At 45.8% G+C, this 19010-nt stretch overlaps 1 protein-coding gene across 1 annotated transcript in view; it reads right to left on the bottom strand.

The window, feature by feature from the left end:
* Positions 1–17155, bottom strand: part of CACHD1 (cache domain containing 1) — a 200317-nt gene extending 183162 nt beyond the window's left edge. The window contains exon 1 of the mRNA XM_072820615.1: positions 16877–17155. Coding sequence (XP_072676716.1) covers positions 16877–17140 — 264 coding nt within the window. The 5' untranslated portion in view covers positions 17141–17155. The remainder of the gene's footprint in view (positions 1–16876) is intronic.
* Between the last annotated feature and the right edge of the window lie 1855 nt (positions 17156–19010).

The following is a 19010-nucleotide window of genomic DNA, read 5'->3' as shown; positions in this document are numbered from 1 at the left end:
AACACCTTTCTTCTTAAAGACTAACATTTAAAAAAAAAAAAAAAAAAAAGACTAACATTTTGTGAGCTCTCTGGCATCAGGCATTACACCAGACATGCCCTCAGACCTTCTCTTATAACCCCACAGCCAGCATGCAGGCACCTCCAATTTTTAGGATAGAGAACTTAAGGGTCAGCAGAATAGGAAGCTTGGATTAAAATCCTACTTACTCTAAACAGGCTTCTGTGAGTTGGCCTGGGAACTGGGTCTGCTTTTATAACCTCTCTGGTGGAATGTTGTTCCAAACAACAGACTTAGAAATGGGATTCTGGAAGCCAGAGTGTTTGTAAACTGAGGATAGTTGCAACTGTTCACATCTCTTGCTGCCCTTCGGGGAATGCCTCTGCATTACTTAAAAACAGCTTTTTAGTTTGAAGCATATCCACAAAACCTCCAAGATGATAAGCATCCCTTTCCTGACAGGACAATCCTCAGAGACTGAAGAATGGAATCTCAGGCAGCTCAGTGAGGAAAAAAAAAAAGAAAAGAAAAATCCAAGTTAAGGGGTTTACAGGAAACACACAGAGGCAGAGTAAAGCATAGTACTGTAATGGTTTTCAGGCCACTCATGAATCTTCTAAAAATGTCATATATATATAAAAAAAAAAACATAGCCTAGGGGGGACTAGCGTGCAAAGAGTTAAGCCCTTAGACAATCCCTGCAGGCCACGTGACCTATCCACATCCATCAAGCAAAGTCTTGACCACTGCACTGGCATAATTTCCCTGAACTCACCCTTGTCCCCCTGCTGTTCCCAGGCTGCTTTCTCATCTCCCCAGGAGAGCGTCTGCTCCAGGAAAGCAGGCTTGCATTCCTCTATCTTCAGCATCCACAAGGATGCCTGGCAAGTAGATGTGAAATGAAGAATTTTTTCAATATTTACCTATTTTCCTTGGTTATATTGTTTAGGCACACAAGAATCCCCTCTGAAGTTTTAAAGGGGCTAATTATTTAGTGATATGAATATTTTGAGGAAAAAGGCATTTAGAGAATTCTAATGTAATGACAAAACAACGAAGAAATAGTCCAAGGTCTATCTATACAATCTTGATCTTAGCCTCAAAAATAAGAGAACCAAGGTTTAAAAATCAAATTCTAATGGAAGATATCTAAAAATGATGGTATAAGACACACTGCTTGGCATTTAGAGTATGTTAAAAGAATGGAGGAACAATGGTAGTTACGTTACTAGGCTTCTTATCCCTTGATTCAATGTCAGAGAAATGGCACCACATACCTGTTACTTCCATAGTTTAGGAACATGCTAAAATAAAATTCAACAAGAAATACTGTGTTACATTTAAATCTATAACTCTTAGATCAAAGGGAAGACAAATTTTTGGAGGGTAAATTAAAGAAAGATACTTCTTATTCTTCACCTTCACATTTCTACTGTGTTGTAATAAGATTCAAAAAAAAATTTCAGTTCAATAACTTTGTCCAAAATAGATGGTAATTGACCTCATAACTATACATTTCTCAAAAATCATGTACTGAGATCCAACAGAATTTGTGTTTATTGAAACTAATAAGTAATATATTTTCAAATACCTAAATGAGCTAAATGCAAGTGATTTAATAACCACATTCTAAAGTAGCAGTTTTGTTTTGGGGTTTGTTTTTTTTTTTTTTTCTTTTCTAAATGCCATTATGAGACAGAAACAAATTACAGATGGGCAAATAGAGATCCGTCAAAAACTTGAGATGTGTAAAACAGATTATAAAGAATTTGTCACCAGGTACTTAGAAACAGGGTTCTATCCGCAAAAGATAGGTTGTTAATATGTATCTGTAAAAATAGGTTTACAAAATGTAAACCCACCAGCATGGATAATTCCAAACCAAAAACCACCTCATATAAACATGAAACTATATTCTGATATAAAGTATTAGAATTGCCTTCTAAACTAATGGATTTGGATTCTTTTACTAACTAAATAGATGAAGCATACCAGATTATCATGATGACAGGAATCAAATAAATCCTAGGTTTCACACAAGTACTTAGTAAATTTTTTTTTTTAAGTGACAGGAAAGTCCAGAATAATTAGAACGCTAGCCAAAAGAATCAAAAGCATTCCCATACTCTACTGCCATTGGAATGACCAGTGAATATAGAAAGGTTTGTGTTATCTCTCTGCTGCCCAAATCACTGGATTAGGTAGGAGTCAGATGCAGGGGGAAGCAACCAACACCCAGATCTAGATAGGCCCTGATTAGCACGAACTAATAGAATCCTCTTACCTTCATTTCACTAACCACAGTCAAGTCCCATCAAAGTAACCCAACGCACCCTCCAAATGAGTGGAGGAGAGAAGGTCTTCTGAGGAGTATGCTGTGCTCCTGAGAGGCCTGGAATCACAGCATTCATTTTCCTACACAGATAAATCCAGTCTGAGGATAAGCTAACACCTGGATGAGGGCAGAGCCTGGAAACAAAGGGGGTAGGTGGGCAGTCGGAGGAGGGGGGAGGGGGGCTCAGAGGTTTAGCGCCACCTTCAGCCCAGGGTGTGATCCTGGAGACCCGGGATCAAGTCCCATGTCGGGCTCCCTGCGTGGAGCCTGCTTCTCCCTCTGCCTGTGTCTCTGCCTCTCTCTCTGTGTCTCTCATGAGTAAATAAAATCTTAAAGGAAGAAAAAAAAAAAAAAAAAGAGGAAAAAAAAAGAAAGGGTTAGGGAGGAGGTAGCCAGGGCTCTAATCAAACTGTGCCTGAAGCTCACCCTAGTTGTAAACTTTTTTTTTTTTTTTTTCAGCTATTTAAGTCAACAAGCTCACTTTATCTTTTATGGCAGTTTCAGTTGGGATGGGTTGTTACTTGCAATTCAAAGCATCCTAGTAGAATCAGAGAGGACAAGTCTATGATGTACATACATTAATGTACATACAACAATCCAGAGTTGAGGCACATAGGATTTTTCTGCTAATAAAGTGAGAAAATAAAGCAATGGAGAAAGAAAAAAAAAAAAAAGACTTGTCAAAAGTGACATAACCCAGGACACCTGGCTGGTTCACTGGGTAGAACATGGAACTCTTGATCTTGGGGTTAAGAATTTGAGCCCCACAATCAGTGTAAAGATTACTGAAATATTTTTTTTAATGTTTTTTAAAAGATTTTATGTATTCATGAGAGACAGAGAGAGGCAGAGACACAGGCAGAAGGAGAAGCAGGCTCCATGTAGGAAGCCCGATGTGGGACTCGATCCCAGGACTCCAGGATCAGGCCCTGGGCAGAAGGCAGACAGACACTCAACTGCTGAGCCACCCAGGCATCCCTAAAAATTTTTGAAGTTACATAGCTGGTAAGCTAAGGTCTCAACTGCCTTTAATGATCGATCACGTAGCAGAGAGTATCTGCCAATGTGAACAATGTTGTCTCATATTTGTATATGAAAAGACTTATTTCCTTGATTCGCTTTTCTGCTGCACCTGCCCTCCTTTCTTTATAAGTCATAGCCTTGGCCCGGTGAGTTGATATACCTCATTAACTACTACAATTTCATCACATTTAAATGAAATCACAAAGGCAAATGGGATGATCTCTCTCCATGAAGAATATCTTCATTTCTCTAACTGGTCTCCTTCCTCACGTCCATGTCTGCTTTCCCCCACCCCCACCACATACATACAACCAGGGCACCCAACAGCCAGAGGGATATTTCTAAAGCAAAAGTCAACTACGTCACTCTCGTGCCTAAAATCCTCCACCAGCTTCCTATTTGAGCCAGAATAAAATGAAAACTCTTTCAAATCCAGTAATCTATCCTTGCTCCTCTTCCTCCACTCCTACCCTCCTTCTGTGCCTTTCAGCCTCTGACACACCAAATTTGTTTTCCCCTCAACCCCTGTACTTTCAACTCCTTCCCCCAGCTTCTTCCAGGCAGCCCCCAATACATCCTCACTCAGCTCAAATACTAGCTCCTCGAAGAGGCTGCCTTTGAACCTCACATTAACCTACTTCATCTTCACAGAACTGATCAGGGTCCAATGTAGCCCTTTATTTGATTTTTGCATATTTAAATATCTATCTTCCTCTTGTAGAATAGAAGACCCTTAAAAGCTAGAGACTTTATTCTTCTGTTCATCGCTGTGTCCCACACTTGAGCAGTGCTGGAACATTACAGGAGTGCAGTCAACAGTTACTAATCAATTGACTGACTAAATCTAAGACTCTACAGAGGCCACATTAACCAAAACTCCTCAAGGGAGCTTTGTTTCTAGCTGAAAACAAGAACTGCAAAACCACAACTCTCTTTTAAAGATTTTTATCCATCCTGGATTATGGTTCATGCTTTCTAATCCTGGTCATTATTCTTTAAGTAATAAAAGCAAATATCTCATGAAAACAATGTCACTTAAAAAAAACAGATTTTGGCCCTCCTAAGGAAAATAAAAAGTATGTCTGAATTCAAACAAACAAAGAAAACCCTCAAAATTGGGGCACCTGGGTGGCTCAGCCAGTTAAGCATCTGCTTTTGGCTCAGGTCATGATCCCCAGGTCCTGGGACCAAGCCCCAACATCCAGCTCCCTGCTCAGCAGGAAGCCTGCTTCTCCCTCTGCCTCTGCTTTTCCCCCCTGCTTGTTCTCTTGCCCTTGCATTCTATCAAATAAATTAAAAAAAAAATCTTTAAAAGGTTTTAAAAAAATACCTGTGGGAGGTTAGAGGGTGTGACAATAAAGTAAACAAGGTAAGGAGACACAGTGAGGAGAGGTAAAAAAGCAGGGTACTATTAAAGGTAACCCAGGAAAGCTTCTTGCTATTCCCAGGCAGAGGGAATTTCAAGTTCAAATGCTCTGGGGCATATGTGTGCTTGGATTATTAGGAGAACAGTGTGTGTGTATGTGTGGGAAGGGTGGTAGTTGGGTGGGGAGAGGGGGGAACTAAGGCCACAAAGGTATCAGAGGCTAGGTCCCATCTGGCTATAAAGGCCACTGTAATTTGGGATTTTACACAGAGTCAGAAAGGAACCCTTTAGAAAGTATTAAGCCGGGAAGTGACATTCTGGCTACACATGAGCATGCGCACACACACAGATTTTCAAACATCTCCCTAGTAATCTGATAGCCCTTGTTTCTAATACTATTCAGAAATTTATAGTTTATAGGTACTTACATGATTATTTCTTTACTATCTATTTCCCCTAGTAGATGGTATACCCCCATGAAATTGGGCTCATGTAACTTTTTTAAAATCACAAATTGAAATCCAAGCATAGTATCTGTCAGATAGTATATGCTCAGTAAATAGTTAAGCTAATTAATAAATTCTTAGCCTCTAGGATAAAGTAGCTTTAAGTACATAATCTGCAAACACATTTTTGTCTTTGCTATATTACACATACATACTTCAGCTTTCTCTCACATGAAGAGATTAGGCATTAGAACCAATGTTAAAGTTCTAATGTGCTTGATACTCTGCTAGACACTGTCACTAATCTGAAACACTTTAGTAAAGACTTTAGTTGCAAATAAAGGCTCAAGACTTCTCACTGTAAGCCTAAAGCAGTAAAATTGACAGATAAAACATAGTAGCAAAAGCTAAATTTAGAGTAGTAAACATGAGATCTTATAAAGTCTACTGTTGAAAGCTGGCCACTCAATTTCTATAGTCCATTTTTTGAGTCCTCACCATGTGCCAGAGACAGGACTAATTCACAGCAGAACTATAGGATGAATAAATCTCAGCGGCATTTCTTTATGGGAGTTCATGCTCTAATAACTCACACCTGTAAAAAGCTTTACTGTTTGCAACTCTTGCCCACATGTATCTCAATATACATGTACGCCAAAAAAAAAAAAAAGAAAAAGAAAAGAAAAGAAAAGGAAAAAAAAAAGAGTCCAAGCTTCCCTGACAGTCCTATTAATTTATTAACTCCAGGGATCTCAATCCATAACAAATATGATTGGTTCAGAATCAGTACAAAGTCAGGTCTCCTGTCACGTGCCCCCTAACCCTGCCTCAAGACTACAGAAGGTAAATATTCCCATTTCACAGGCAGGTCAATGAAGCCAACTATGGACCCAAGAACCAAGACTGCCAAAAACTTCAATCCTCCAAGCTTTCTCCAAAACCAACCAGGTTAGCAACAAACCAGTGACCGTCCCCTAGCTAGAGGGGAGATCAAGAAGCAAAGAGCAAAACAACCAGGCTCTCTCCCATAGTAGCCAGGGGTGGGCCTCATTCAGAGGCAACACTATCCAAGTAGAACACAGTACACACCCCACTTCAGCAACCCCTGCTTCTGGGCTGCCAGGAGAGGCCGTGGCTTTGGAAAAAGCCAATCCAATAAAAGTGGATGAAATTAGGACAAAGGAGTCCTGTATCTTGGCAGGGGCACAGGGAGCAATCCAAATGGACAAAAACAGGCCATGAAGTTTCACTTGGGTTAGCAAATAATTGAGGATGGACAAGAAAGCCAACAAATTTTTCCTGTACCTCTTATTTTCTAGAGATCCACACCATAATCACAGAAAAACTCTTAAGAATATTTAAAATATACATATTCTACCAGTAAAGCAATATATACTCAAATCACTTATAAATATTATCACATTTGTATTAGAGAGGTGATATATTTCAAAATTTCCTAAAGTATCTTTTCATGGTTAAGACACAGCACAGTTATTGTCAAGGTTTTATGGCATCCCTGTGACTTTTTTCACCCCCTGGATAGAATCCTCATTTTATTTTCAGGATACATGGGACATGAAGACTATTTTAAGCTGGTTAATTATTTTATAGACAGAGTTGGGGCAGACTGATGAATCTGTACTTCGCTGTATTTATGGATTATTAATTTCTAGCCATTCCACTTTTGAATCAAGATTTCTTTAAAAAGAAAGTTGGCCATCATATATTAGACTCAGTTTGTCTTGTTTCCTTAACATATGCCTTATCAGCTCTGCCACAGCTGAAGGGATTCCAAATTGCTTTATGACACACTTGGATTTTCTCCCACTAATAATTCCTCCTTCCTGCCCATGACTGGCAGGCTTCTTCCACACTGCAGTAATGCGGGACAGCTAATTATCTACCAATCCACCTTGCTATTCCGCACTTGGCAACTTTTATCTGCACAGGACAGCTGCACTCTCCGTGTTTGAAGTAAAATGTCAGTCTCTGCTAACGCAACAAGACCTACATCACTAATGATGTCTCTACACTTTGAAGAAACAACTCAAAGCCTAATTAAAAATTCAGATTCATTCTCACCGGCTTGCCGATTTTCACTGCCCTTCCACCAGGGCCTCGAAGTTTTGTGGGTTTTTTTTTATATATACTCCATGCAAAAATAAAACCTAAAGAAAATATCTAAAAGGAATATAAAAATTTTAAAAAAGTACTACAGTCTTGGGCCTTGACAGAGTCTTTAAAATAATTGTTATGGTTGGAACAGAATCAAGGCATTATCACACACAACAGATAACAATTTTCCCACTGGCTTCTTCTCTACAATTATAATAAAACACACTATTTCCAGGGAAATACGGATTATAAGTTACTTTTCAGTGATCCACGCAGGTACTTAGGTGTTGGAATTTTTCTAATTATAATTAAATAATTTGACTATATAAATCTGAAGGATGAGAAAACTCCTTTTGAACTTAAAGAAGGTAAAGAGGCATGCAAGTGACATTTTCTTTTGTTTTATTATCCAATAACTTCTCCAAAGTAATAATACTATTCTTTTTCTCTTGGTGAATATTGAAAACAAGAAAAAAAAAAAAAAAAAAAAAAAACCTTTATACTCCTAATGACTAGGGAGATGTAAGTCCTGGAAGTCCAAAATAGAACCCTGCCTGAAAATTACAGGTGGAATTTCCTTCTGTAGCCTTTACATAAACAAAAAACAAAAAAAACCCCAAAGTGTTCCTCCCTTCAAGTTTTGTTTTCTTTTTATGGTTAACCTTTTTAATAAAAAATTACTTGGCAGTGGTAAAGTTCACGATTATAAATAAACTGAGCATTTAAATTTGCTCTTTAGGGACGCCTGGGTGGCTCAGCGGTTGAGCGTCTGCCTTCGGTTCAGGGCGTGATCCCGGATCGAATCCCACATTGGGCTCCTGCATGGAATCTGCTTCTCCCTCCGCCTATGTCTCTGCCTCTGTGTCTCTCATGAGTAAATAAATAAAATCTTTTTTAAAAATTTTGCTTTTTAAAAAAACTAACAATATTGTATTAAGTCTCAAAATTTGTTTCATCTGTGGCTCACTGACTTCTAGGCATTTAAATAGCAACTGATCAAAATAAACAAAAACCCAGTCAGTTGTCAAAGTAGACTATCAGCTTTGTGTATCCATAAAATAACTAAGCCAAACTCCTCCCCCAAAGGAATATAAAGGTCCTTAATTAACTTTCCATTTTAAGGCAAAATTTTCTTGGAAAAACGGAACTCCCACAGGACAGTATTGTATAAAGGGTAAAAACAAAACAAAACACACATGTCTTAAGATCAACACTTGAGTTCTAAGTCACCACTTATTACTGGTGTGGTCTCCAGAGTCACTTCCCTGATGGGCCTTAGTTTCTCATCTGTAGAAGAAGGGAGGTAGAGGTGACTTTCTCTCTTGTCCTTCCCAGTCTTCATGACACCCAGTGATCTGAGGAGCTGAAAAGGTCAGGGAGAAAATGTGTGCCAAGGGCAGGCCTTTTGAGCCTGGATTTGTACAACACCTGAGGGCAGATCACAAGACCACAGTGGAAAGTCAGACCTGCCTGCTTTCCCGCCCGAAGCAGGGAGCCCACAAAGCCGGCCCTCCCTGAACTGGAGTTGGGGAGGCAGGACAAAGCTATGGAGCGGACCCTAGCAGCTGGTGGCAGCTGGTGTCTGAATCCTAAATCACTTCAGCTGAGTTTTCTAGGTACCAAGCTCTCTCCAGATTCCTAGGTCCTTCCCCCCCTCCCCCAGAGTACATCACCAAATACAGGATACTCGGGCACAAGCAGCAAGTTCCCAGCTCAAACACTGATGTTTCATGTTGAAACAAAGGGGAGGTCCTATTTAAGAAAGTGGGCATGCAGAAAAACCGTGTGCTGGCCACAGTGTTTAAGCCCTAATCTGACCACTGCCCAGAGGTCTACCCCAGACTGTTCAGTCGCTTAAGGCAATAGTTCCTTTCTTGTTCAGCCAGTGTAATGGGGTATTCTTTACCTGCCATATAAAAAGTCTTGAGTGACACGAAGGATCTGGGGAATCCTACAACCTCTATCTACTTCTCTGACCTCTTCCCGTACCTTTCCTGCCCTCTGGCTCTCCAAACCCAAAACCTTAATCCCAGTTTTCCATTCCTCAAAGGTGCCATCACAAAGGGGCCTTCTGGGAACTCCACTCTGACCGATTCATTCCTTCCACCTTTTCTGGGAAGCCTTCCGGGAGAATCCCTCTCCCCAAGCATCCGGGAACCCCACTCTCATTCATTGCATTGGAAATTAGCTGATGGAGATCTCAGATATAACCTAGTGCCTGGCACCAAACATAACATTCAAGAATTATTTGCTTACGATAACAGAGAGCTCATCTCCCAAAGCAATCCAATGGAGAAGTCTTTTATCAGAAAGCTTTCCTTTATTACAGAAACTCATTTCTCCATAACCTTTATACACATGCACTGATTTTTACCTCCCGGAGCCCATTGAGTAATTTCAATCCAGTCACTGCAAATTGGTGGCCTCTGGCCTGATCCAGCCTGAAGACAGGTTTGGTTTGGCCCACAATCTTTGTGGATTTTTTTAAAAATCTGAATTGGTTGCCAACATTTTTAGGAATCTAGAGTTTTGTCTAAAAACCAGATATCCACTTTCTCTTGAAAAAGTCATGTGGCATCACCAGACCCACATTGCCAGCGGGCAACAATTGGAGGACAGTAGTACCCGCCAGTTTACAACAGCCGGCACCATTCCCCACTGACCTACCTCACTCACTTTGTCCAATGGATCCCTGTTAGCCCAAGGTATAATCTAGACCCCATATTCTGGCATTTGTTTCTTTCTATTCTATTTTGACCCACAGAAACTGGTTTAGCCTCCCTGAAAAGACAAGAGCTCCCAGAGGGAAAGCACTGGGTTGTTCTCTGCCTCTTCCAGCCTCCAAATCTGCACTGAGGCACCCACTGAATATTTGCTGATAGACTCTTCAGGAGACAAAAAGGTATATAGTATAGTATATAGTCCATCTTTTCCCCTTCAACCTCTTACAGCTTATCTTGCCTTGTCCCTTTCTCACTCCTGCCTCCTCTGGAAGGGGCAGAGAACAGATGTAAAGAGAAGATGTGGTCCATGACGCAGCAAATACATGTGCAGAGACTATAAGCTGCCCACTAAGAAACAAACATCCTCAGAGCCTCGGGCAGAAAGCCAGACAGCTTGTGTAAGGGACAGGGAAAAAAGGGTCCCAGAGAAGGCCCTCCAGAAGAAGCCTGGGCATTATTTCTGGAAGGTTGAGGAGGTTGCTGAGCAAAGATAAAGATACCGTGTGTAAGGAGCTGGAGGGGCCTAGTGATGGTTTTGCTAAAAAATTCAGGCATGTCCCCATAAAACACTTTAAAAATATATAGCTTCCAAATATTTGTCTTTATCTGTGGATTGTTAAATTCCATATACTAGTATCCATTATGCATATTCTAAAACATTTTAAAATATGGAAATAAGGATGCAATTTATTCTGGATGGAAAAAAAAATAAAGTATGGAATAAAAGGGGAGATCTGGAAGTTGCTTCAAAAACAATTGGGGAGTGAGTAGAGGCATAGGCAGAGAGAACAGTGGCCTGACCAGGCGTTGCTAACTGTCTAAGCTGGGTAAGAGGTACATGGGCATGGTTAAGCTATCCTCTTTCTTCTCCAAATCTTTGTAATGAAAAGTTTAAAAGTAAATACTATTAACAACAGGGCTAATCTTTTCTTCATAAACCCCAAAGAATGGTTTTGCACCACATCCCTAGGTCTGTGCACCCCACTTCAGTAACCCCTGGGACCTACCTCAGACCCCCCCAAATCTGCAGGTTCTGAAGATCTGATTTTGATTTCATTCAGGCTCAGAAGACTCGCAGGTTCTGGGTCTTGGCACTAAAAAGACAGTCTCATACTTCTGTTTACTGACTGTTCCTATGTTAGACCTTGTGCTAGACACTTCTCTTGTAAAAGATACTTCCCTTCATTAACACAATCAATGAAACATGAAGACACTAATACTCAGAGCAATTCAACAACATGCTGGAACTTAGAGTTAATGACTTAGTGGAGTCAAAATTGTTGTTTCTGTTGTCCTTTTCATATTTCGAATTTCAGTATTTTTACACCAGGTCCAAGCAGATCCAAAATAAATTCCACTGCATGTCATACCAAAATTCCAGAGTTCTGCAAAGTTCCTGTCTGCTCATCCACTTAAGCTCAAGGAAGGAACTCCTCAAGCAGTAACCAGAAATAGCACCAAGTTATAAACTGTGAAACCATCTCCTTCCCCCTCCCCCATACACCTCCAGACTCAAGCACAGTTGGAAGGAAAAACATAAGCACAGGAACTGATGCCAACCATGACAGGTATTAGTGGAGAGGAAGTGGGAAAGAGTATCAATGCACAACAGGGATAGTCCACCAGAAGTCATTTAACATGCTTTTCCTTGGTTCTCTCTTACCACATTCAATCCAGAGTCATCCATCAATGGTCAATTTTCTTCTACTCCAAATACTCGAGAGCAAGTCAGTAATTTTTCCCACTAGGGCTTATATTTTTACACAGGGCATAGAATAAAACCACATTATTTCCAAATACAGGGGCTCCCCCCGCTGTAAGACATTCACTATTGCTTAAGTACACATTCAAATTATCCTCAAATATGCCATTCCTGGTATAACAGACGTGATTTAGGAGACAATTCAAATCTTACCTAAATAAAACTACAAATCAGCATGTGCTTATCATTAAGCCACCAAGATGTTTGTGTCCAATAACCACAGGAGCTCCAGGGCGATGGCCAGTGAGCTAGGATAGGAGGCCATATGAAGAGGTACAAAGGCCACAGCTCCATCCCTACTCATACCAAGTCCCTTTGTCCAGTGCCACCAAAGGGTAGGAGAACTGTTTGGTCAACTCCTGACCTGGTCAGCCTTCATGTTTGAGGCCGCTACTGTCAGGATTGACCTCTCTGTGTTCACAGTTCACTGAAAAAAACTGAGAAAGGAGTAACCAGCTTCCCGGACTTCACCAGAAAGGTTCGGGCAGCCCTCCTCTGCTCCCAGAATGCCTTGCTCCTCGCTCTACCACCGTACACCCACTGCATTCTACTGCCTCTGCCTCTTGCCAACCCCCTAAATCATGACGCCTTCTTTGTGTTGGTCTTCATCACCAGTCCAGAGCTTTTAGGGGCACACACTCATTCACCTTGCTTGTATTCCCCGCTGAGTCGCCCCCAAGGCCCTTCACAGCACAGAAGCCCCCTGCCCAAAGCTTGCTGAACGTATGCAAAATGGAGGCCGAGTTTACGCAATGCTGTTCTGGTACATTCGGAGGCCTCCCTTTTCACTTTGAGCAGCAGCCAATCGTTTACAACTTTGCTCTAGATTTTCACCCAGCACCTCATCCCAGCTGAGCCCTTCGGTCCGTAAAGTCCCATCTGACCTGGCTGCGGCCCTGTCTGAACTCGAGTCGAAGTTTCAGTTTGTGCTTCTCGTCCTTCTTCGGCCCCTCCTGGAAGGGCCCTCCTCACCTCACCCCAGCCCCCCCTCAAGGCCCCAAAAAGCAGCTGTCTGACCAACCTGCTGGTAAGTCTGCCAAGTTCACAGGGACTCTGCCCAGCCCGGCAGAGCCGAGTTAGAGCTCCTATCAAGGCGGGCAGACTGGCCACGTGCCAGGCCCTTGCTGTTAAGAAGCCTGTATTGTCATATAATGTTAAATGGGCCTTATAAGTGCCTGGTGAAATGGCTGCCAGAGCCAGATATGCCTCCTAACAAGCAGACACTGTTACTTAACCAATTTTCCCTTTGCAATCTTCCCTCCTCCAGATTACAAACTCCTCCAGGGCTTATGCCAGCATACCTCCTTATAACCCCCCTACCCTAAACACCTAGCAGAGGGTTCTGTGCACAGTAAGCTTTCAATTAGTATCTCTCCATTTACGAACCACCACATCCACCAACACTTCCCAGGCCCAGCTGCACAGGAACAAATGCCTTCACACTCACTATTTCCATTAAGTCCACAGAGCCAGTCTCTAGGAGAATCCATCATCCCCAATCTTGCAGTTAAAGATTGCCCAACTTATAAGTGGCAGAGCCGGAACCCAGGTCTCCAAATACCCAATGTCAAGTCCTTTCTATGCCAAGACGCTGCTTGATTAAAACACAAACAAACAACAAAACCCTCATCGCAGGAGGGAATAGGCATAAACAAGTTTCCCTTGCCACAGCCACTCTTTGCTCCCCACATCTCAACGTTGATGGCTTCACTCCACCAGACCCCTGAGGAGATGATGATTAGGTTTTTGACTTTTACCCATGATGTATGATGTCTGCTGCCAGGGGAGGCAGGATTCAGTGGCAGCTTTCCCAGGGCACTGGCAAAATTAGTTGGTGCAAATCATTTGAAGATTTTTTTTTTAAATTTTGTCCATTACTACAAATGAACCACAACGAAACAAAACAAAACAAAAAACAAAAAACAAAAAAAAAAACTACCACCCAACCCAGGAGCGGGCGGCCTTCATGAGAAAACCTCTCCAAGAAAATCTTTAAAGATAGAGAAGACAGTTTGAAAAGCTGTCTATCAGCAAGCACAACAACCACGCCATGGGAAACTACAGTGCTGAAAGGCGGCCTGATTTTTGTTTTTGTAAAATTACCCCTTGCAACCTCCTGCGAGAAAGCAGTACGTGCTGCCATTCAAAAAGCGGCAACAGGCCTCATTTGAGTGCTACTTCACCATTTCTCAAAATTAAAAATGGTCTTTGGAGAATATGAGCAGGCAGGATCTGAAAGTCTGAAAATAGGCTTTTTACATATAAACTGACCTGCACAAAGTTTCTCATCGATATGGTCCTCTCCTGAAAGGTCTGCACAGTGCTTGAAAGGCCAAGGTCAAATGAAGAGTCAATCCTTAACTGAATGAGAGTATTTTTTTTTTTTCCTCGCAAAGAGACATAACCTGCCCCCAAATCCCCTCCTATCTGCATAGGTCCTCCCCAGCCCCTCCCATCCATATACTAGTCTGACCCTGGCTCGCCTTGACACCCACACAGGGCTATCTACCTCTGAACGACAGAAGAGCTCTACAGCTATAAAACCCAACATTTCACCAGGGAGGACTATATAATCCTTACTTTAAATACCTAAACCCACGTAATTTCAGACCCATTGAACAAATCCCAGAGGTTTACAGGGGAAAACGTGAGGCTCAAAATCTTTGTTCCAAGGGCCAAAAATCTAACCTGCCTTAGATTTTACAAGTATTCCTCCCCCTAAAAGCTGGCAGTCTAACAAAATGAAGAGACTATCCCCAATTTTCCCAGATGGAGGCAAGTGGCAGATCAATGTACAGCTCAAGGAGAGGAATTTAAATACAGTATGTGCCTCTCTTTTCAAAAAAAAAGGAGAGAAGCCACTTCACATTTTGCCAGACAAAACCCTGTCCCCAGGAGGCCAGTTTCCACAATGAGGTTGCAAAGGTGCTAGAAAGAGGCCAGTAGGGAGGAGATACAGGGCCATTTGGGCACACACCCCCCACAGATCAGAGCTTTTTTTTTTTTTCTAAAGTGTCTCCTTTTCAACAGGGAAGCCTTTTAAAAGTACATTTGCTTTGGATTCCTACCTGAATGACAATGTGTTGGGATCCAATTTCACCTTTTGTCAAGGATCGGGTGAGAAATAGTAAAACTGCTGTCAGCATCTTAGAAAAGGCCAAGTCCTTAGCTTATATGTGGAAGGGGGTGGGGGTGGGAAGGAGACTTAAGATCCCTTGTCCAGCCCTAGTGATGGGGTGAAGGTGACAAATGCCTCCTAATCTTATGAACAGTCTGAAACTGTGACATACTAAACCTTCTTTATTTTAAAAGGTGTCACTATGCAAAAACACAACTGTTTGTGCTCTGAACTGAAACATTCACCACTGAAGAGAAAATATCTTAGTTCCTTCCTAACATTTTAGTTCCATTTCCTCTAAAAGTCACCTCACTCCCAAGAACGGTCAACAATCATCAGAAAATGCATGTGGAAAAAAGTGTAACAGAACCTGAACCTGAAAAAAATCTGCACAGAAAAGGACAACTAAATGATGTATCCTAAAAAAGCTTGGCTATTGTTATGCAAATGAAGAAATATCCGACTCTATTGCACTTCATGGCCGGGTGTCTACAAATACAGAAATCACCTTTCAAGCATACCATCCACTCCTCAATCTCATCTAAAAACAAGCCCAACATCTTTCCCCACAGTGAGAGGGGTCTGCAGGGGTGGCTTTAGGAAACTATCATCCTGGGAGAAGACTCGGTTGAGGGGGGAGGCATGATAGGGAGGAAGGTTTTTAAAGAAGAAAAAAAAGACGTCGGAAACCTGAATCCCAAAGTGACTCAAAACACCTCGCTTGGTGGGAGGTGGAGGGGTGGTCACAGAAGACTCGAAATCAGAAACCTATTCTGGGAGCACATTCCTGGAAACTTTGCTCTTTCGAAGACCACATTTGTCACCATTATTATTAGAATGCAGAAGGGAATAGGTTGTTGTTGTTTTGGGGAGGGTTGGTTTTTTGTTTGTTTTACATTGGAATGTTATAGCAAAGGTTGCAGGCTCTTAATGTCACCTCAACCTCTCCTAATCGACTGGGCTTTTCTGGCTAAGAAAAAAATCATGGCAGGACAATCTCCAGGTGGTTGCCGTTCAGCAATCTTCACTACTGTTATTAGTAACACCCTCAGGATTAAATCTTAGCCACGGGCAATCTTTCTTGCAGAAGCCCCTTCCACCGCGGAGGAGGGCCAACACGGTAAACAATCTGGAGAAATGGAAACCTATTCACGGTTTCCCCGTTTATCTGCACCAAAAAGGCACACACAAAACAAAAATCATACAGCGAACCGGGCGCAAACGACGACAGCAACAGCGGAAAGAAATAAAAAGAAATTCCCCCCCCCCCCCCCCACACACACACCCCCAACCAGAGTCGAGAATCTACCGGGCCAGCCCCTCCCCCAAAGCACCCTGGCCGGCCAAGGAGCGCAGGGTGCACTCCCGAGGCTTGCTCCGCGGGGACCCAGGCGGCCCGGGAGCAGCCGCGCACGCTGCGGTGCCCTCCTTCCCGGTGCCCGGCCGTGCGCCCCGGTCTGGAGGACACCGGGGGACGGTCAAGGGGTGGGGCAGGGGATGGAAATCGGCCAGGCCAGGCGGGGCTGCGCGCCCCGGGATGGGTACACAAAGAGCGGAGGGGAGTTTGCAGGGATGGGGGGCGGGGGGCGGTGAAGACAAGACTGCGGGGCGAAATACGTGCAAATTAGGGAAGGAGACTGAGAGGAGCCGCTGAATCCTCGCTGAGATAAAGGGGCTGGGGTGGGGGGTAGATGGGCTTCGTGCAAAGGGCAGGAGCCTCTGCAGAGGAGAAAGGGAGAGGTACCTGTGTGCATGTGCAGGAAAGGAGTTGATGTGTAAGGGGGCGGCGGGGGGGGGGGTGGCGTAGGTCTGTGCAGGGGGCAGAGGTGTCCGGCGGCAAAGGGGCTCCGAACGTACCGGAGAGGTGCGGGCACGGTCGTGGGACCGGTCGTGGGACCCGTCCTGGGGAACGGGACCCGGCTCTGCGCCTAGGAAGGGGGAGGGCGGCAAGCCTGGCAACTTCGGGGGTCGCAAAAGGGGCCGCTTACCTGCATGGTGACGACCCCCAGTTCCTCGGCCGCCAGCCTCTGCATCTGGCTCGCCAGCACTTGCGCCTCGTCCAGGATGGAGAAGTCGGCGTCGGCGGCGGCGCCCAGCAGCCAGCACGCGCCCAGGCAGAGCAGCCAGAGGGGCGGCCGCCGCGCCCGGGCCCGGGCCCCGGCCCCGGCCCCGGCCGGGCCGTTCGAGCCCCGGCAGCCGCGGGCCCGGGCGGCCGCCCCCGCCGTCTCCTCCTCCTCGGGCTCGCGGGCCATGCCGCCTCCCCCCACGCCCCGCCGACGGGCTCCAGGCGCCGGGAAGCGGGGAGGGAGCCGCGGGAGGCGCGCCCGGGGCCCGCGCGGCGCACCCCGCAAAACTTTCTAGCCCTTCTGCAGACGCCTCTGCGAGCCGCCGCGGCTCCCAAACTTAGGGGGCGCCCGGCTCCGGCGCGGGAGCGCGGGCGGCCACCATCGCGGGCGGGAGAGGAAGCGGCCGCCCGAGCGCTCCCCGGGGCGCCTCCGGGGCGGGGGCGGGGGCGCGGGCGCGGGCGCGGGGCTTCCAGCCGGGGCTGCGAGCCGCCGAGCCTTCCCTTCCCCGAGTCCCGGCGGCGAGCCTGGGCAGCCACCCGAGCGAGGAGGGAGGGGGGAGGAATTAAAAAAAAAAAACAACAAGCAGAGAAAGCGAGCGAGCAGGCGGCGGGGGAATGGGAGGCGTCTGGTGCCACCACGCCGCTCTCCGGCTCCGTGCACTTCCCGGCGCGGCCGCCGCAGCGACTGCGGTGATTTATGGAAGGAGGGAGAGGGGCGGGGAAACTCCCGCGGCCGCCCCGCCCCCTTCCCCGGCTCCCGCCTCCGAGCGGCCCCCAGCCGCGGCGCGGCGAGGCGGGGCGGGGCGGGGAGCCGGGAGCGGGGGGCGGGGGGCGGGGGAGCCGCGCGGCTCCTCGGGCCGGGCCCCGCCGGGGCGGGCATCTCCGCGACCTCCCGGCGGCCCGAGGCGGCGCGCCGCAGCCCGGCCCTCCCCGCCGAGCCCCGACTCCGGGATGCACCCGTCGCAGGCCCACCCCTCCGGCGGGCCCTGCCGCTCTGGGGCGCGCGGGGCTTTCGGGCCTGGCGGAGTTGGGGAAGGAGCGGAGGGACCGCCGCGGCGCGCCCCCTGCTTCTCGGCGGCTGCTCCGGGGCCGTGGCTGGACCGACCGACAGGTTTCTTCTCTGAGCCCGCTACTGTGTGCCCGGCCCTGCGCGCTGGGGGCTCCACACGTGGGCCTTTAATCCCGCCACATCCCCGGGAGGGAGCTGTCGTTATCCTGGACGCTTAGGTAACAACAGACTGAGGCTGGGAGAGGTGGAATAAATTGCCGAAGGTCACCCAAGGGACAGGAGGCCGATCCAGGATTTAAGCACGTCTGATTCCAAGGATCTTGCTCTTAAGTACGACGTAGTTCTTTCTGTCTCCCTTTGGAGATGAGCCAGCTGATCCCATCAAAAGCAAAACAAAACCCACAAAACTACCGAAAGGGAGCTGGCCCCGCGCATCTGCGAAGCACGGGGAGGCAGGGGTAACCTTCCCATTTACTCCTGGCTCAGGCTCACCTGATGGGAGCACCCGGAACAAGCGGGGTTGGGGTCGGGGGAGGGGTATGGCAAGGCCGCCCTCCGTCCTCCCAAGGGCTGTGAGGTTGCTGCTGCGGGTTCCTAAGAACAGGGCCCTGCCCGGGAGGTGGACGGGCCTGCCGAGGGGGTACCTAAGGGAATAGTAGCGCTAGGACCTGGACTTCGTGAGCGCTCTTTTGCGCTTTCTAGTAAAACCTTCTGTTGTATTTTGACTACATTGTATTAAAAACCCACTTCTTGGGGCACCTGGGTGGCTCAGTGGTTGAGCGTCTGCTTTTGGCTCAGGTCGTGATCCCGGGGTCCTGGAATCGAGTCCCACATCAAGCTCCCCACAGGGACCCTGCTTCTCCCTCTGCCTAGGTCTCTGCCTCTCTCTGCGTGTCTCTCAGGAATGAATGAATGAATGAATAAATAAATTTTAAAAACCACCTCTTCTAAGCTTTTCCTGGCCCAATGCCTCCTCGTGATTATTGCTCTATTCTGAATTTCCCAATCAGTGCTGCCTCCTATGTTTCTATTTTGTGACGCTCTTCAC

Source organism: Canis lupus, chromosome 3, assembly GCF_048164855.1.
Source record: "Canis lupus baileyi chromosome 3, mCanLup2.hap1, whole genome shotgun sequence".
NCBI classification, from domain to species: domain Eukaryota; kingdom Metazoa; phylum Chordata; class Mammalia; order Carnivora; family Canidae; genus Canis; species Canis lupus.
This window is presented reverse-complemented; position numbering and strand designations above follow the sequence as displayed.